Here is a 19,733-nt window from a genome sequence, read left to right on the forward strand (position 1 = left end):
GCTACTGCTTGCTAGTTGCTCTTCCCCTTGCTTAGGGCCTTGGCATTACCCATTGGGCCGCTGTGAGTGGTTGACGGAAGCCTTGCCCCTGGAAGGCTTTGTCGGTACATTACAGTATACAATACAGTGTAGAGTTGACGATATAAAGCACAAGGAGTTTCATGTGTAGAGGTGCTTTGGCCGGTAATATTGTTTCTTTTTTCCAAAAGATTTTTTATTTACAAAAGAAGAGAATAAGTACTGTTCTTGATTGTGGCTCATTTGTACTCGGTATTTGAAACAATGAAATGTGCAGCGTGGGTCCGTCGCGTGCTGTACCGGGCCGGCAGTGGGCTCCGATGGTACGTATTTTACTCGCTAGTGTGCGGGCTGCAGTCTGCTTCTGTACAATCACCACCGGACTATCGCATAGGCACAGTCCTTAATAACTTCTGATATTGGGCCTCCATACGGAGTACGGATAGAATACTACTACGTACGCAGGCAATTCTCCTCCAGTAAACAGGTTTCGCACACCTGAATCTTGGTACACTGGCCCGTAGTTCACACCTTTAGGCATCGGAACAAGATCCAGATCAAGCGACTCCATACTTATAAACTCATCCTTACGAGTCCGCAAGAACTCTAAGTCAGCCCTCCGTCTTCTAAAACCACCCCCGTATTCTGACGAACTCGATGGAAGTTCGCTTCCGCTGATCGTCATATATCGCGCAACGACTGCTAAGCACTACGCATACCGCCATCGTGGGCGGGTAGATGCTTAGTAGAGGCTTGTTTGTCTATGTATATCCATTTCAGCTGAATTTTTCCTACCACAGCGTAAAAAGCCGAGAGACTCAGACGATCTTCAAGTCACCGTGACTGAACTCTGTTTTATTGACGGACGTAATGATGATATCAGATTCATTTCCGGAGGAAACGCCGTACTCCCTAATTCTATATGAGTCCATGCCGGTTTACAGACAGGACTACAATACTTACATAATTGATTGTTTATTTTATCTTGTGAAGCTTGCCCATACAATCAAGTCGCGTGGCCTCCTCGCATTAAAAACTCAATCATGGCTCTTTAAGTTTATGTGAGTATGAGCTCGTACATGCATATATGCATACACACTATGTACTCCGTACTACACATCGAAGGCAATAGTCATGTCGACATGGCGACCATTGGAATGTTGACTTGACTGCCTCCGATCAAAATGCCGGTGTGGCTGACGCAGCACACGTCACGCAGCCTACTCTTCCCACAATCATATTCTGCAATTGTGGCTTTGACGACCAAATCTGAAGCATTTCAGTCAGCCTCAAAGTCAAAAGATAATTGATTTGTTCAGTGTTTCATCTCCGCAATGATGTAGTTGTGCTTCGTACGTTGTAACTTGTACGTAGTTGTAATTTTTCTGTGGCCCGCGATGTATTGAGTTGTAATAGGCTATGAGCCGGTATCACTCAACCACAACGCTAAGCCTGTTATGGGAGGTGCCCCTGACTAGCCTCTTTATGAACAAGGGACATGTCTTGGCGCGATGGGATGGGCCTGATTGGCTGTGAACTCAGTCGACACATTTCTATTGGTTCTACTACGTATGCAGATTGGTTGTACGTATGCAGGTTACTGCGAAATTTTTTGCATAACGACTAGAATTCGTATTTTGGAATACTTAAACTTGAAAAGCATCAAGCTGAGGGTCTCTTGAAACTCCGAACAAGGGACTTGAAATCAAGGCCAACCCTGCTGACCGTTGAATCTCAAATCCCTGATTCCTTGCTAGATCCATGCCCGCCAACGAATCACAACCCCAAACTTAAACGAGTGAGGCGTCGAACTAAATCAATTCGGCCAACGGCATCTATCGATGAAGGAATCTAGACTTTGATCAAGTTGGATGTCAAGAATTAACAAAGACGAATGAGTCTATCGCACGCCAATCACGGCACTTTTATCGTTCAAACTGCCACAAATTTTGTTGCGTATGCCCGGCATATAATCAGCATGGTTATTGAATGACTGGTCAAGTTTTCAATATTGATGTGATCAGTCAGAACCCGTTGCAGATGGGGGTGAGACGTCTTTTGATTCTGATCAAGTAATAGTAAATGGGCCGTGTCCCGATCACGCTTCCTCACCTGAAGGATCCCGATCCAACTTGCCTGTTAACTCTTAAACTCTAGCCAAATTGTATAAGAAAACTACGCAAATTCACTGACAGCGAAACGTTCATTATCGCATCGAACTCTGTGCTCCGCGGGATCGTTGCACTGGACTCTGGCTTCGAGTTGGGGGCGAGTAGACTGCGACGTAGCAACAACCGCCCAGCCCGAGTCTCGTATATCATAAGGATGCAAGATACATCCATATGTCGGTTCGATTGGTTCTGGGTATAGATGTGATTAATCTCCGAAATTTTTAATTTTCTCGACGTCTCTGCGCTATGATTGCTTTATACGCCACAATCCATGCATTATTCGATACTGCAGATGGTCTTACACTTATCAATTTCCAGATTGACACATAAATGCAAGACTAACGACTATACTACGTAGTATTGAATGAAGCGACTTGACTCGTCAATATGATATCGGTACGTATCGTCAGAATCTTCACATGAGATGCATGCAAAAATACAAATGTCGCTACTACGAAGTTGGTCAAGTTACATCAAGGCCGCCATGTGGAAATCTAGAAGACGCGGAATCGCGTCCCACCCGTCTTCCACGCGATTTCGAAGTTAATTTATTAAAACTTAGGAGTAGGGTCAATCTTTTCCAAAACCTGTTCTAGTGATTCGCGAACCAGCTTGTTGTGTGAGACTAGAGTACTAGTGTGGTGTGTGACAGTGCGATGCGGTCTGGGCCGCTTGTGTATCAACTAAGGTACGACGTATGAAGCGTTCCATCTAAGAATCTAGTTGAAGGATTCTCAATGCAATCGTAAGCCATGACTTGATTGATATGATTTATATGGGCGGACATTGTAAACTATGAAGGGATGCTAGATGGCGTGGGATTAGCTGAGCCGAATCACAAAGGCAAATACAGTATGCCCCCTATTTGAGTAATTGGGCCCCAATTCCAATTTACCTTCGGATAATAGTATTATTCGTATGATTTCTAAAGGCTTGCTCACGACACAAGTCAGTTTAAGTCGTAAGTAAGTGTCACTTTGAAAAGGGGGAGGCGACTGCCCGGAATGGTCAAGTATGACCACTTCAAGTAAGGTACTTTGCCTCGAATGATGAATCGATATGATATCCAAGACTGTGATCATGTACATACCTAGACTTCTGTGATTTGCAGATGCACATGACTGGAATGCGCAATTGTGTCCAGTAGTGTCCTAAGAGGGAACATCTAGATAATGGCGAGCCACCTCGACAGAGTACACCTGGACTTGGGTATTTGATATTTACCATGAATTGTCAAACCAAGGTGCTTACAAGGCCGTCTTCGGCACATAAGATTGCATCAGAGTTATCATATCATCAATCGGAATCCTTTTCTGGGTAATTGAGGATCGACGTTGTCAACCCTAACCCTAAATTATTATTGGAGGATTTTACCACTAGCACCGAAGCGGCAATAAGAAGGTATAGAATGGAAATCACTTATTATATTTCTTGATATCTTTTCCTAGGCATTAGTATAGTATTGTGATCACTAGGTGAATAGGGTGTTGAGGAAGCTCGTAGGGCTCCTAAGACAGGAGATACCCTGAATATCGAACGAACAAGTTCGCAGCGCCAAAGCCGGGCTGACATTTAGAACTCAAGCCGGCATCGGAAATGAGAGAAAGCACGATTATGAGTCTATGGTACGCTCCATTCCTCAATGCCGTTGTCGAACTCGCGTTGATGACATTGGGTTTGACATTCCGATTTGACAATCTACATGATAAGCGGCTTCAATGAATCCAAGATTCTCGGCGAGATACACAAGATAGGAGACATTCCCAACGGTTCTACTACTATCTTAGCGGAGCATTACTTCCGCAGATAGCGTCGATGTTGACCATGAACTTCAGGACGTATTTCATGAAAGAATTGAATTTCTAGTTCTGTGCAAAATTAGATAGACTAGTCAAGTTTTCCGCTTGATACCCACACATCATGTGGACTTCTACTCGGTTACAAATCATAAGCAGTTGGTGTCTGCCATCCTATCTTTTGCGGACTTCAAACATCCGCAAAATTAACCCTAATTCATCGTTATCGACATACAGCACACCCGGATTCCACGAAATGGAAAATTTACCAGCCCGGATCTGTCTATCAGGAGGATCCATACAGATATCATGATTAACTCTTCGTATATTCTTTTGTAGTGTTACGTAGAAGATATCGGCATGATTTCGGATCTCCGAGGTTCAGGTCGAATAGAAGATGTATGGGCCAATTTTTTATATAAATTCCTCGTGCGCCGCTTCTAGGTTTCATGCTCTAGTCTACTAGTCTTTCAAAATCGGTCGACATTGAACGTTTACCAAGCTAATCCACAATGCGATTTCTCCTCGGTATGGCCGTCAGCTTGGCTGGCGTGGTGGTGTCTGTCAGAGCTTGTGCATCTCACACTGATGCCAGCAACTTCACTATTGCCATGGTCCGCACATACCCTCCTAATTGGCCTCTTCCTCTGCTCAGTAGCAACTGGACCGGCATTACGATGAATATTAGCCAGGCGGTCGACAAAGCTGTTGATCTGATTCAAGAAGCATCTCATGAAAACGCCAGTCTTGTTCTCTTCCCCGAACTCTGGTTTCCCGGGTACGTTACAGGATGACCATTCATTCGTGTTCTGATAAAGTCATGCTAATGCATATATATCTTACCACAGTTATCCGATGGGCTTTGGCGATGACACGAACTGGCCGACCGTTCTCCTTCCCGAGTACATCGAAAACTGCCTCACAGTAGGCGACGGCAACTGGGCCCGCATCGTGGATTCTGTGGTGGATACCGGTGTTTATGTAGGTCTCGGCTTCTGTGACAAGACCACGGAGAATATATTTATGGGTCAGGCATTGATATCGCCTTCTGGTGATGTTCTGATCCATCGCCACAAGCTACGTCCATCAGGAAGTGAGCGCGATATGTTCAGCGACGGCACTATGGAGATGCTGGAAGTAACCACCACTCGATACGGTCGTATTGGGATGTTGGAGTGCTACGAGTAAGTCACGGACTGTGAATATCTGTGCTATGTCACTAACCATGCCATCTCAGGCACTTCTGGCCTAGCATGACATTGCCGATGCAGGCCCAGTTGGAAAACATCCATTTAGCGGCTTTCCCTTACCTGGTAGACGACAGCAACCCTCAAAAGCAATGGTATGAAGGCACCTTCGTGAACATGGCTGCGGAGACCCATTACGCTGTTCTCTCGGGTGCCTATGTTTTTCATACAAGTGTTGGTACTTCATGGGTGATCAGTCCTTCCGGTGAGGTCCTTACCCACGTCGGATCAACAGTTGACATGGACACTACCCCTATTGTGTACTACGGAGTCAATACTACCGGTTTTGATACTACTGCTACATACGATGTCAACGGCGAGGTTTCGTGGGGTGTTGTCAAGCAGATCTACGATGGCTTCCCATCCTATATTCCCAAGGACCCCGGCACATTTGTTGACTTTGCATCTATCCCCATTGCTCTTGAGCAAAGTGGCAACTATAATGGTACACCTCCTGCCTCTTAGTTATCTGGTGGCTTGGTGTAGTCAGTCGACTACCACGCAGAATGCCATCTGTGGGATGTTATATGATATATGCTATTGCTTTGAGAATGCTCAGTAATTAAGAACAATCTTCTGTCACACTCCAGCTAGGAATTTATTTATAGAGCATATCACTGGAGAGAAAGGTCCGACATTATTTGATGGTTACAACAGTTCAAGGGTTAGACCGTTATTTAGGGTTAATGTTCTACCTAATTTTGCAAAAGTTAAATTTGACTTCTTACCGGCCCTTATCTCCAATCGCCCGTATTGTACCACAGTCATTTCTTCCAACTTCCTACCTCCTATGCCTGCTGGAGACTATACTTAAAGTATCTTACAGTTCCGGATACTTGCGCACAACGCGTACTTGGTACGTTGTGCGTGGTGCACACAGTTCAAGGGATTGATTGTACTTGAAGGCGGATAATGACTTCTCCGACCAGAAACCGCATCTCTATTGCCTGCGATTGGTGCAGGAAAGTCAAGAGAAAATGCGACGGCTTGAGACCTGTCTGCACAGAATGTAAAAAACATTCACGTCTGTGCATCGTGACTGAGATGCGCGCCCGCCGGTATGCTACCCTCGTGCCTATCCCGTCACACAGCCTAGTGTTCCTGTGCAAGAGTCTTATCCTGGCCATGGTGGAATAACTGACGGTAAATGAGATTAAAAGGAACCGTACAGAAGAGAAAGAATATATAACTCGCCTTGAGCAGCAGGTGAAAGCACTTACCACAATGATCAATGCCAAGCGGCAACAGCAACAGGATGATCCTGATATGCTTGAGCAGGAAGAGGAGCTCTATCATAAACTCGCAGATGGTGCGAACGCTAGAACCACAAACACACATACCGAACCTGTTAGAGTTCCATCTGCTGCTCAACAGGAGCTGGGCACCGTGAGATGGAAGCTATCACTCGACAATCAAGGAGTTCCATCCTTTACAGGACCTTCCAGTGCCCTCTCTTCCCTCATCGACGTCCCCAAGCCAGCGCCCTACCAACCTTGGCCTTTGTCTCAAATTAACTATGAAGACGTCTCCTGCTATTTGGAAGATAGAAAATTAGTTGATGATCTTCTCGGCTGTTTCTGGAACTACGTCAACCCATGGTATCAGTTCGTCAATTACCAAGCATACCGATCTTGGGCCGTAGATGGCTCGAAAGTCAAACAGCTACACCAGAAAGCACTTGACTGTGCCATTCTTGCAGCCGGCGCTTGCTATTCGGATCACCCTTCCGCCTCCAAAGCAGGCAAGACTCTAGCACTTTATGCCGAGAGTCTCATTCTCCCCTGCTATCACACCATGCCCTCCTTAACTCTCCTTCAGGTTCTAAGCGTAATGAGCTGGCGAGAATTGATGCTGGGTACTACTAATCTTGCTTGGATGCATCTATGTATGCCGCTTTCTCCTTTCATGTTGTTTAAGTACGTCGACACTAACGTATCTTCGCAGCCCTTGCCGCTAGCCTAGTGGTGCAATTTGGCATACATGTTCTAGGAGCAGACAAGTTGAGCGTAGTACTCCCATCTGGACCTCTAAGAGCAGAAATAAGAGCTTTTTGGTCATTTTATTTCGTGGATCGGTATGCATTGTCCCTTATCTAGAGGCCGCCTGGCCATTGGTGATAATTCTGTCATATCATGCCTGACTTTGGTGAATTAAAAGCTTAGGCATGGCCATTTTGGGCAGAAGCACATTACACATCAATCAAATTCAAGTTCCGCCTTTCGAGACATCGTTCGAAGCCAACCAGATGACGGACGAACAGATTTTCTTCGGGAAGATATGTCATTTATGGCACCTTCATGACTGCCACATGGACCGATTGTGAGTTCTACCCATGGAAAGATTTAATTCAGAACTTAGTGTTGGTCAATAATTTCTTACCGTACATATGCCCACAGATACTCCGTCCAATTTCAATCCAAGCATTTGCCAAATGAAATGTGGGACCAGCTTTTTATTGATGGCAGGGAGACTTTCAACGCGTTCCGTGACGAGAACTTTGAACAGCTCGCCTTCACCACGACCGAGCCGACATTAGTCTCTGTGCTGATACTGCAGATGTCTTACCAGGTAGCTATCATCTCCATAAATCGACCGTTTCTCCATGACCCAAGGAAGAACATTGCGCAAGTTGCGGCGCAGGCAATGATAACATCGTCCACGGCTATCTCACATATAGTCAAGAGATACCGCAAAATCGAGAGCCTAGCCAATGCACCACCTTTCGTCATGTACCACTTGGTGCGAGCCGCTGTTACGCACCTTTTCGCCGCGGCATCCAAAGAAGCATCTGTCCGCAAGCGGGTATCCGGGGCCTTGCAATTGTGTACCGATGCCCTAGAAGAAATACGTTCCATATGGTCATTGAGAGGCGAGCAAACCATTCATCTCATTCGTGAACTTGCTGCTCAATGGAAAGTCACCTGGACATTGCCATTGAAACTCAGCCAGCCTTTAACCCAGAAAACAGCACCAGGTGACGGTGACAATAATATAGTTTTGTCCGGCACAAACTCAGCATTCGGTACACGTAACGCAGCTATTGAAAACAATTACTGGAATATCGAGACATATTTGTCGCTAAGTGTAAGTCGAGTCTCTCAATCTGTCTACTACTACTTTCTTCTTCTTCTTTCGCCTTCAACCATGAGAGCAAAACTCTCAACCTGACGAAGCATTCGACTAACCTTGACAAATACAGGATACTGAATTCCATACCTTCAGAGCATTCACGCAGGATAATCCAGAAGGTCATCATGATTTGCCGGGTGAGAGCTACTGAATATTGAAGATATATGTTGATGCAATTGGTACTTCATTCTACTGCATCTTGCAATCAATCAGAGCTAATCCAGCAATTCGAGAACGTGTATACAGTACATAGTATGTAGTATGATGACAGGATTACTCTACCGTTATCCTGAATGCGTCGAACATAGCTTATATACGGTATACCGTCCTTCGCCGCCTGATACTTAAAACCCACCATCGATCTCAATGACGCCATTCTGATCAGCTTACCCCGCATAATCTTTTCTTTGACTTTAAACTTATCCATCATATCACCATTTCCATAATCTATAATTCTATCAATATATCCATCTTATATACTACTATCTTATATATCATCTCAATTAATATACACCATGCCTCAAGTCCTTCTCCTCGGTGGCCATGGCAAAATCGCTCTCCACTTGACACCGCTCCTCCTCGCTCGCTCCTGGAATGTCACCAGCGTGATTCGTAATGCCGAGCACGAAGCCGACATTTTGGCGCTCGGAAACGGCAAACCGGGCAAAGTTTCAGTTCTACTGTCTAGCCTAGACGACGTCAAAAGCCAGGCGGACGCACAGGCGGTTTTGGATAAGGTCAAGCCAGAATACGTGGTCTGGGCCGCTGGTAAGTCTTACATTTGATTGGCCCGTTCAGTTGATGTCATGTTTTGATGCTAACACCATATAGGCGCCGGCGGAAAAGGCGCACCCCAGCGCACATATGCAATTGACCAAGATGCCGCAAAATACTTCATCGCCAGCTCCTTCGCAACGCCTTCAGTCACAAAATTTCTCCTCATTAGCCACCTGGGCAGCCGCAAAGTGAAACCTGCCTGGTTTTCCGAAGAAGCCTGGAAACGCACACAATGGCTCTGGGCCGAGGGTCTTCCAGACTACTGCAAAGCAAAATACGAAGCAGATCAATACCAAACCGCGCTTGCTGCGGTCACAAAGAAGCGAGAACCGAGCCGCAAGTTTCAGAGTATCAGCCTAAGGCCGGGCACTTTGATTGATGGCCCCGCGACGAAAAAGATTGCACTGGGTCACGTCACTGCTGTGGAGGGGTCGGTGACGAGGGAGGATGTGGCTATTGTGGCTGATCGGTTGCTGGCGAGGGATGATACCGAAGGGTGGTTTGACTTGTTAAATGGTGATGAGCCGATTGATGAGGCTGTGGAGAGGGTTGCTAGTCAAAAAATCGACTCGATTGGAGATGAGGATGTGGATGCTATGATTAAAAAGTTTGGTTTGTAGACCTAAGTGGCTACATGTTTCATGCATCTGGATTTTCGGTTGATCTAAAGAAAACAGACTAGAGCACAAAAAAAGTCTCAATGTCACATCGCAATCTCATTTCCACGAAATAAGTGAAATGTAATTACAAGTCTATACAGTATACAGATTAAGTTTCACGGATAAGACTAAGCAAAACAATCAAAGTATGGTTCGCGTCTAGTCCACGAGTTCTAGATCACTTCCCCGCAAACGCGCTGTTAGCTAACCCTATGCCCTGTAGCCCTAAGTCTGTATTCGCTGTCGTTCTGTATTTGGGTATCACTGGGGCTCTCAAGGATGTTCCTCGTATGATGAAAGTCACTGCATCTAGGTATGCCATTTCAAATAGATGGCCTAGTAATCCTAAGGCTTTGTTTTCGGAGAATATTTATTATCAGTTGTGGATAGAGTGCTCCACAGGTGGACTTGTACCCCAGAAATCGAGAGGGAGATCGAATCAAGCGCATCGAAATTATGCGTCAGTCTCAATCGGGCAGTTACTTAAGGATAGAAACACGCCGCTCAAAGCACCGTTGGATGATGCTGCTGACTCCTAGAAAGCAATCCGTATTTGAGTAACTGTCAAGGCACTCGGCGGGTTGAATCTGGAAAAAGGTTCGGTTACTATTCTTTGTTCCCTAATTTTGAAACAGCTCACAGACAGTACAAGTCAAGTTTAACTGTACTACATCCACTTGATTGATGTGCTACTCGAGCGACAAATGAGATATGTGCTGAATGACATCTATGCATATCTCCCATTGACTCTAAAACAGGATGGACCGCGCTCTGGTCTTCAAAAATACTCAAATGATAAATACTGAACAGGGTGAAAGATTCTACACGAGTGATTTTAAAGTTATGTCACTGGCTTCTCCTTGGGCAGTTGCTGTCATCTTCTTTCATAAATATGATTATCACGGTGGTATCCCGGGGAATCGATTGCCGCTTACACAATCAGCAGTACAGAAAATATCAAATGACCATATGACTTTTAAAGAACAAGTCGGGCAACCGCTTCTTGGGCATAATGTCAGACTAATCCCTTTGTTGAGGGAGGGATTCGCTATCTTACCATGTCGTTAAGTCAACATTCAATTACAAAAGATAGGAACACAAAGAGACCAAAAGAATTCCAAATAGTGTCTATTACTTGTTATTCAAGATGAAAATGAAAGGGAGTATCTACATTCTGCACACTACGGGGCGTGGTATATGTGTTTGGCAGTGTGAAGAAGATTCTCTGAATGCCCAACGCGCTAACTATATATGGAAAACCACTTCAGACAAAGGGCTTTATTATAGACAGGGCGTACTTCCTCGGCATGATAAGAAAATATCTCTCACGCCTTCACACGTCCCGCAATTGCAAATCTCTTTCTCCCTGCAAAAGCTTCAGCGTCGTGACTTCCTCTATGGCTCGACAGTCTGAAGCGTTCTACGAACCAGGTATCAAGTCATTCCACGATCACACGATGATCGAGGTGGTGATGCCATTCTTGCACTGGTTGATGACATGTATTCTCCTCTACCTTGCAGCGGTTGTCGTCTATCGCCTCAAGTTCCACCACACTGCTCATATCCCAGGCCCATTTCTTGCGAAGGTGACCTTTTTCTATGGATGGTACTATGACCTGTACCTTGAAGGCCAGTACGCTTTCAAGATCAAAGAGCTTCACAAGATTTACGGTCAATCCCTTGACAGAATTTCGAGAATATAGTCACTGACTCCTGGCTCAGGCCCAATTATCAGAATTGACCCAGACACTGTCCACATCGATGACCCAGACTACTTTGAGGTGATCTTCAACCTGAAAAATGGCAGACAAGTGAAACCACAGCATGTTGCGGAGGTCTTTGGTCCTTATCCTGCGGTATGTCTTCGAGTCACCTACATCTTATTCTCGAGATACTGACTATATGCTACGCAGTCAATCGGCACAGCATCTCATGAACTCCACCGCCTACGTAGAAGTGCACTCAACCCCTTCTTTTCGAGAAAGTCGGTCATGGATCTGGTCCCAACAATCCTACGTCCTACAGCCATTTTATGCGAGCGACTCAAACAAGCGAATCTAACTGGCGAGACGCTGAATCTGAAATACGTCTTCCCCGCGGTGACTATTGACATCATAAACGCCTATTGCTTCGCAAGGGAGCCAACTACTGTTTTGGAACCGGACTTTGGCAAAAAGGATACTGACAATGTGGCGTATTTCTTGAAAGTTAGCTTGCTGGTACGTTGGAAACTATTCCTTTGCAAGGGGAGATTGCTAATTGCGAGGGTAGAATACTCATATCCCGTGGCTGATGCGTTTTACCTATTCTCTACCGGTATGATGCATACTGTTTGATGATTTATACGATATCAAGTAGTACTGAATTCATCTACAGGATTGCGTGAGCAAGGCACTTACACCGGCAGTGGCCAAGATCCTCGATTTCCGCAAAGTAAATCCTATCTATGATGTCTTTTCTACTTTGCCTCGCTAAAATATGTTCAGGAACTTTCTCATCAAGTCGAAGCTATCCGCAATGGTCAAGATACTGCTCATCAAACCGCCGCCCACTGGACTGTGTTTCACGAATTGCTGAACAGCAAGCTACCAGCAGACGAACTAAGGCCAGCGAGACTTAGAGATGAGGCATTCAGCCTGATTACTGCTGGCTCGGATACAACGTAAGACTGATAGCAAGACTTGAGAATGAGTTGTCTACTGACCAGAGTACAGAGCACATGTCCTCCGCGGAACCACATATCACATTTCAGCCAACCCTACAATCCGCCAGCGGCTCTTCAACGAGCTCAAAGCCGCGATCCCAGATCCCGACGACTTTCTCAGCTTGCCTGAGCTCGAAAAGCTTCCGTATCTATCAGCAGTTATCTACGAAGGTCTCCGTCTCGCCAACCCAGTCACGCACCGTCTCGTTCGCCAATTCCCAGACAAGGCATTCGAGTACCAAGGATACCTGCTGCCACCCAACACTCTTATCGGCATGTCACCAAATCTGGTCCATTTCAACGAAGAAAAATTCCCCGAGCCACAAGTCTTCAAACCTGAGAGATGGATTGGGCCAGATGCCGCTCGACTCCAGCGCTATCTCATCTCGTTTAGTCGCGGTCCTCGGACATGTTTGGGCATGGCTTTGGCACGTGCTGAACTCTTCATCATCCTAGCTTCTGTCTTTAGACAGTTTGAGTTTGATGTTAAGGAGATTGTTCGGAGTAGGGATATCGACTTTAGTCGTGACTTTATTCTAGGTGCGCAGGCGGTTGATTCTCCTGGTGCGTTGGTGAAGGTGAAGCTAGCTGGTTAGTCAATGTGGTGACATTGAAGGTGGATTTCACGTTGACGATTATCACGACTCATGCAAAATTTGCTATGACTTTCTTATGTGCTTTATTCACCAGCTTTAGGACTAGACTGATACGATACGACTTTGATATCGGTCTCTAGAATAGCTTTTTCAAGTGTGGCAAGATAGCAAATGAATTGATGTTCTGCAGAACATGAGCAGTTTTCAATTTTTTTGTTTTGTAGCTAGTCAATTTTGTCATCATGTAGAAAATTGGCTACATTGGATGATCGTGCCATCAAAAAATCACTTGCATCGTAGGATATGAAAAATCAGTGGTCTGTGAACAAGTCACCCTCACCCTAACAGGCGGTCCCATTCCAATCCTTTCCACCAAGGTGGGTAGTCGTCCAGATAAAAATGTTGCAGTCGACCGCTATGGGATAGGTACCTTTCAACAAGCTCTGCGGCCTCGTTACCACCATCATTGACTACTAGGACTTGCGATATCTTTGGGATATATCTCCTCAAAAACTGTAGATATGGACGTATCCACTCCACCCACATAGCGATTTTTTCTTCCAGGGTCAGTTGTCCCTGGGATTGAGTAGGCTGCATCATATATATGGTGAGAGACTTCAGATTTGGAAGGATTGTAGCCCACAATGGTTCGTTTGGCGAGCTTGGGTATGGTTCGATCACACATCCATAAAATCTGCGGGTATATTTTTCAGGCCCTGTGACGAGAACCACATGTCGTAGTCGACGCCTGTTCTGCTCCGCAAAGAAAAACTCTAAGTCACGTTCCGCTCCAATGTTAATGCATAGATAGAAGGTATTCTCTCCATAAAGTATGTCCAGACATTCTTCACAGATCAGCTTTGATAACTGTAAAACGTGCACTGTGCTGCCATCTGCACCTCCAGAGTTGCTACAGGACCAATATTTCAATGCATGATTGCGAACAAATACGGCAGAGATTTTTTTTCGGCGAGGGATCAAGTGACAATATATCTGGTGTCGCAGTTCGTACGGTAGATCAAGGAAGCCAGTGCGGATCGGGGGTCCGTCCCCGACGGCGCGGTCATCGGTGATATTGAAGGTGTTAGGCATAGTAACATGAAATGAATACAAAAATTCGGCACGATCTAGTAACGTGTTCGATTGATGACTTTGGGACTTCTAGGAGAGGTATCGGTGAGAGAACAAGAGTCGAGTCAGAAAGCAAAGTCTGCTCTACACGTGACTATGGACAGGCAGACACTGTACGTCTAATCTCTAATGTCTAACTAATGAAATAACAGATCCTTGATTTATTGTCCGTGGGCACCCCAACACTGCTCCGAGGGTGCCGATTCCTATTTCCATAGAAAGACCACATTCGTAGGGCAACGGTAAACGAAACCCTAACTTACTGGGGTCATCGATAAGTCTGTCACAATCCTAACAACTGAGAGGTTGTTTTAGTATTTTCGTAAATTTAGAAGCAAGCAAAATTGCAAAAAGCAGACTCGGCGATATAGTAATCTCAATACATTAAAGCAATCAACCGGGGTGTGGCGGTTCGGTCAAAAAGTACACAAAACAGGTCCAATTGACTGGCCTAGAAGGACACAAGTAGATACCGAGTGAAGAAAGTTCAAACCATCTATGAAGTCACTAGAAATCTACCAAGTATGGAACTCACCGACACTTTTACATCGCAACCCTCGTTTAGGTAATCGGCAAATCGACGCCATTCACCCCGCTCAAGTCTTGTCAACTGGTTGGTTCTGCCGGTCAAGAGTCCCGCTTACCGGTCACTGAGTCATCTGCAATTCATCTCTTCAACAACATTCAATAACAAAGGAGCGATTGAGATGGCACAGGTACACGGTTTGTCAGACATTTTGAAGGGCGCCTCATTAGATCTTAGCCCGTACGAGGATCTGTACAAGTATTTCCACGCCCACCCCGAGCTTTCGCGGCAAGAGAAATCAACATCTGAGAAAATCGCAGCGCATCTATCTGCGCTGAAAGCATATGAAATCCACACAAATATCGGGGGCTATGGTCTTGTAGGAGTACTCAAGAATGGCGCTGGAAAGACTATCCTTCTCCGCGCTGATATGGATGCGCTTCCCGTCAAGGAATTAACAGGCCTTCCATACGCAAGCTCGGTCACCATGAGCGACGCCGAAGGTGTCGAAAAACCAGTGATGCATGCATGTGGACATGATATGCACATAACGTGTCTTCTCGCAGCAGCCGAACTTCTTGCAATCACTCAACATGCATGGAGCGGAACGCTGATTGTACTTTTCCAGCCGGATGAGGAACGGGGCGGTGGTGCGCAGGCCATGGTTGAAGATGGGCTCTACTCTAAGATTCCTGTTCCGGATTATTGTTTTGGGCAGCATGTGATGCGTATGCGTGCGGGGACTATTGGGTCACGACCCGGGACAATTATGGCGGCTGCTGATAGTATGAAGGTAACCGTGTTCGGGCGCGGTGGTCATGGATCTCTGCCTCATCAGACGGTGGATCCTGCTCTACTTGCTGCACATATTGTTGTCAGATTGCAGAGCATCGTGAGCAGGGAGATTGACCCGACTGATCTGGGAGTAGTTACGGTTGGAAGTCTGCAAGCCGGACAGACCGAGAATATCATTGCGGATCGCGCTGAAATCGGGCTTGATTTCAGGACGGTGAAACTCGAGACTCGTAATAAAATACTATCTGCTATTCGACGTATTGTCGAGGCAGAATGTATGGCTAGCGGCTCSCCMAAAMCACCAACATTCACGCCAACACGTCGCTTCCCACCTACCAACAATGACAAGAATGTCGCGTCTCAATTAGCCGCGTCCTTTGAAACACATTTTGGAGACTCTTTTGATGGAGATATATCGAGGTCAAATGTTGCCGAGGACTTTTCTACGCTGGCCACCAGCAAGGGCGTGCCAGCCTGCTTTTGGTTTCTTGGAGGGATTGATCCGGAACTATGGGACAGAGTATTGAAAGAAGAAAATCCTACAGAAGAAATACCAACGAATCACTCAGCTTTGTTTGCGCCTGTGATACAGCCGACGATGAGAGCTGGTGTGGATGCTCTTTGTGTTGCAGCCTTGACGTTTCTGAAGAAATAGGCATACAGGAAAAATAGTCCGCCACCTCTATAAAATGCTACATTTCGTAAAATGAAGGCCACAGGCTGGGGTCATTAGGTATACCACACAATATGACTGAGTAGAATTGTTGTGTATCAGAATATAGGGCTGTCCTGCTGTAACCCTAACTTTCCGAGAACTTTGAAGGGAATGATTTGAGATATGGTTTCTCAAGAATGATCTTGATCGTTAACATCGTACATAATGTTCATCGAATAAGTTCCCTAACGGGTATGCAGTTATCTCATTAAATAATATGATTGACAATCAATGATTCATACACATCCCATCTCCGGGCATGTAATCATCACATTGTCATGAGTCACGGAAGTTTCTTATAGAAAGGACTCACTGGAAGATGAACCTTATACTTTCATTTGCAGAGATTATTCTCTTAGAAACCAAGATACCTGTTAGCAGTTGATCAATGATTGTATCTTATTCATCGAGAATTTTCATCAAAATATCGCTAGACTAACTCGAAGGATAGCGACAGACAAGACAGAAAAACGTTACAATGGAGGAGACCACAAAGAAGAAGCTGGGAGGTCATATTATGCGGTTGATTGCACAGGCCGAGTGGCGTAACTGTAAGTAGATTGATTCCATAAACACGTGTTAAAAAAGGGGTGATAACCTCCAAGCAACTGACTGAGCTGATATGTCAATATTCAAGCAAACGCTACTGAAGAGACCGCGCCTGCTCCCAGAACACAAGAACATGCTACTGCAGCTAGACAAGGAAAACAATCTATGACTCTCCATAAGTCTATCGCTGGAAATGAAGGGCTTGCTACGGCGCATGTCAAGGCTCCGGCACCTGAATCTGGCGTGAACAACCGATACTCCCGTAATTTTATTCCCAAACTACAACTCAACGACTTGTTAGATGTGAAACTACCTATTGATCATGGTGCATCTATTGAAGAGACGAAAAGCGTTATCATGCAAATTCGAAAACCTATCGACGAAAACCGCATCAAAGACTTCGTCGGAGGTGAACGATTTCGCGATTGGCTGATTTCGGATTCCTCCGATGCACTTGTGGTCAACAACTGTTCGGTGAATTTGTCTCCGGGGGCGGATGGAGTGTCTTTGCTAACTGAACTCATCTTACTGCTCTACGAGCAGTTATCAAAAGACGAAGAAGCTTTTACTATAATGCACCTTTGTGCTAAGCAGCCTGCAAATAACGATAAAATGACTACTATGCAACGCATGATTCGGTATATGACTTCAGAGCTGTATGGCTATGACCGCGATCATTGGAAAAGGCAGGATTTTGTCCTTAAATTTTCGAAAGGCATCCGTAGGTATAATCCAAGAAATAACAAAAGTGATGAGGAAGCCCACCTTATCATAGATTTGTTCATGGATATGCTCCCAAAAGCTCAAAAGGGTCAGGTAATCTATATTTTGATTGATGGATTCGACTTCATCGAAAAAGATCAGTCGGTAGTGAACCGGCGGAATGTTTGGCAATTCTTTGAATGCTTGTATGACTCAATTAGAGACCTCCAGAATTCAGATGAGTCAAACCCTGTCATCAAGGTTATGATCACATATCATAAAACCTGCCCAGAAAATACTCGAGATTATTGGGGAGAATTCGTTGCGGATCTACCGCAACCACCGAAAGCCGCTCGAAGGTAGTATAAGGAATCAGGTCTTTGTGTTTTCCCAGGCGAAAATTCGTCATCAAAAACAAATTCATATACGTCCGTGGAAGGCGAGGGGATTGTTGCCTGTTTCGTTTGAGTACGCTGGGGTTGCTCATCAGCTCAAAAGTCACCAGTCAATCGGTCTCCTGTATTCTACTCCGACATAAACTGAAATTACTGGGTTCGAATCGTTATTTTGCTGTCTACGTTGTATCAAAGGTTGTATACTGACCAATACTACAAAGAAGTACACATAGATTTGTATCTGTAAGCCAGCTGTCCGCTTCCTTGATTCAAGATATATCGTGCCCGGAGGAGGCTTAGGTCTGCTGGACTGATTCTACAACAGGACCGACGCCATTTAGTATACTTTTCTAGGAGTGACTGCCAACTCTTGTCGAAAACAGCTCGCGTCTCAGCACGTAGAGTTTTCTATGTCCGTGAGCCCCATCATTCATTTGCCAATATTCTTAGTAACCGTGTGGTTATAGCAGTCTACAGCTATATTCAACACCTGTGCTGGGATAGAGTATCACATTCTCTTTCATCGTCAAGTAGCCTAAGCACTTCTCGCTCCTTGTCTCCTGCACCGCTGCTTTAAGACCGCTTCTTCCAAATCGGGAATGTTGTACTTGCCTTGGTACTGCCATCGATGTGGCATCGTCAGAAGCTGATACTGATGCTCATACATGAGTTGAAGGATTTGTAACTCAGCTTCCATATACAAGATACGAGAAATTCTCCTTGGAACCTGGTATTAATTCTCACAGCCACTGTTCGAGCCACGTATGTCTGAGTAACATCGATGATAATCGAGTCTTCGCGTTCGATGCTTCTAGATTCGAGCAATGCTACAGTGTCGATTTTCGAACCATATTCAAGCAATGGTATATCTCATATCCTCTTATACGAATTCGCCAGTAAAGACGTCCACCCCTGACGTACATTATAGGGTACGACCCTTCACGTGATAACCAAAAAATCTTTGGTACGCGGTAAATTACCCGTTACCGTACCGTCAACTGTACGTAAAGCGTACCTCAGATTTGTCTTTTGGTTCCTGCATAAGTGCTGTGGCTAGAGAACTCAAACAAAATTGGCTGGTGGCGAACTGGACGGGAACAGGTAACTGTCATACTCCATAAAAGGGGGTCGTCATTCAACCGAGGTAAAAACATTGACTTTTTAACTACGTAAGTGATCGAAATTTTTTTGACTCCATACACGTCCTCTGTCTTCTCCATAGCCAAGTCGCGTGATGATAACGAAAATTTCGATCGGCTCCGATTGTCGTAATTCGAGTGTCCGAGTCTTCGAATAAATTGAATGTGGCTTGTCATCCTACTGCTCCGGGCAGTGATCTCAGGCTGATCAGTTTCGCGAGAACCAGTCAAATAACCTGTTCACGTACTCCGTGAGTAGATGTGTAGATGAATACTCTGATTAGTAACTAAACTACGTAAATGGCTGGAGAAGTGGCTGTTCTTTTGCCGCTCGATTTCGTATCCAGAGCCATGGGACTGAGAGTGAGAAGCGGTGAAGTCTTCCTTTTCTTGGTTAGGTTAGTTCTTACGAAAAGAAGAGTTTTTCTTTCTGTTGAACTGTTTGGTTGGACCGTTAGAGGGTCAATTTTTGTAGATCGTGCGTATTTGTCGGTGTTAATTATTCGGGGTATTGAGTGGATATGTGTGTGTATTGACCAAGTCTAGTTGAGCCCCACTGAGTTCGGACTTTACTCTGTACTTTTCATTTGGTAATCGAGTTGCTCGGAGAAATGGAAAGAATAGATATCAATAACAGTCTAAAAACGAAGTGCATATTATGGACAGAGATGAATTTGAACTATG

The 19,733-nt window shown here is 45.2% G+C and overlaps 6 protein-coding genes across 6 annotated transcripts; all 6 read left to right on the forward strand.

Moving 5' to 3' along the window:
- Window positions 1–4,497: 4,497 nt before the first annotated feature.
- BHQ10_006237 (uncharacterized protein) lies at window positions 4,498–5,697 on the forward strand (the record flags this gene model as incomplete). The annotated part of the gene is made up of 3 exons (XM_040878801.1): window positions 4,498–4,763; window positions 4,834–5,169; window positions 5,223–5,697. The coding sequence occupies 3 exons, from the start codon at window positions 4,498–4,500 to the stop codon at window positions 5,695–5,697; spliced, it is 1,077 nt and encodes a 358-aa protein (XP_040734741.1).
- A 759-nt stretch (window positions 5,698–6,456) lies between these two features.
- On the forward strand, window positions 6,457–8,512 carry BHQ10_006238 (uncharacterized protein; the record flags this gene model as incomplete). Its single annotated transcript, XM_040878802.1, has 4 exons — window positions 6,457–7,117; window positions 7,395–7,551; window positions 7,698–8,316; window positions 8,432–8,512. 4 exons carry the CDS (start codon window positions 6,457–6,459, stop codon window positions 8,510–8,512), a joined length of 1,518 nt encoding a protein of 505 aa, XP_040734742.1.
- Window positions 8,513–8,876: 364 nt separating this feature from the next.
- Window positions 8,877–9,758, forward strand: BHQ10_006239 (uncharacterized protein; the record flags this gene model as incomplete). The annotated part of the gene is made up of 2 exons (XM_040878803.1): window positions 8,877–9,129; window positions 9,193–9,758. The coding sequence occupies 2 exons, from the start codon at window positions 8,877–8,879 to the stop codon at window positions 9,756–9,758; spliced, it is 819 nt and encodes a 272-aa protein (XP_040734743.1).
- Window positions 9,759–11,194: 1,436 nt separating this feature from the next.
- BHQ10_006240 (uncharacterized protein) lies at window positions 11,195–13,097 on the forward strand (the record flags this gene model as incomplete). Its single annotated transcript, XM_040878805.1, has 7 exons — window positions 11,195–11,468; window positions 11,520–11,653; window positions 11,711–12,016; window positions 12,069–12,113; window positions 12,174–12,230; window positions 12,284–12,459; window positions 12,512–13,097. 7 exons carry the CDS (start codon window positions 11,195–11,197, stop codon window positions 13,095–13,097), a joined length of 1,578 nt encoding a protein of 525 aa, XP_040734744.1.
- Window positions 13,098–14,935: 1,838 nt separating this feature from the next.
- BHQ10_006241 (uncharacterized protein) lies at window positions 14,936–16,204 on the forward strand (the record flags this gene model as incomplete). The annotated part of the gene is made up of 1 exon (XM_040878806.1): window positions 14,936–16,204. The coding sequence occupies one exon, from the start codon at window positions 14,936–14,938 to the stop codon at window positions 16,202–16,204; it is 1,269 nt and encodes a 422-aa protein (XP_040734745.1).
- Window positions 16,205–16,742: 538 nt separating this feature from the next.
- On the forward strand, window positions 16,743–17,878 carry BHQ10_006242 (uncharacterized protein; the record flags this gene model as incomplete). The annotated part of the gene is made up of 2 exons (XM_040878807.1): window positions 16,743–16,815; window positions 16,902–17,878. The coding sequence occupies 2 exons, from the start codon at window positions 16,743–16,745 to the stop codon at window positions 17,876–17,878; spliced, it is 1,050 nt and encodes a 349-aa protein (XP_040734746.1).
- Window positions 17,879–19,733: the final 1,855 nt, after the last annotated feature.

The sequence above is a fragment of the Talaromyces amestolkiae genome (assembly GCF_001896365.1).
Source record: "Talaromyces amestolkiae strain CIB chromosome Unknown scaffold11.1, whole genome shotgun sequence".
Taxonomy (NCBI): Eukaryota; Fungi; Ascomycota; class Eurotiomycetes; order Eurotiales; family Trichocomaceae; genus Talaromyces; species Talaromyces amestolkiae.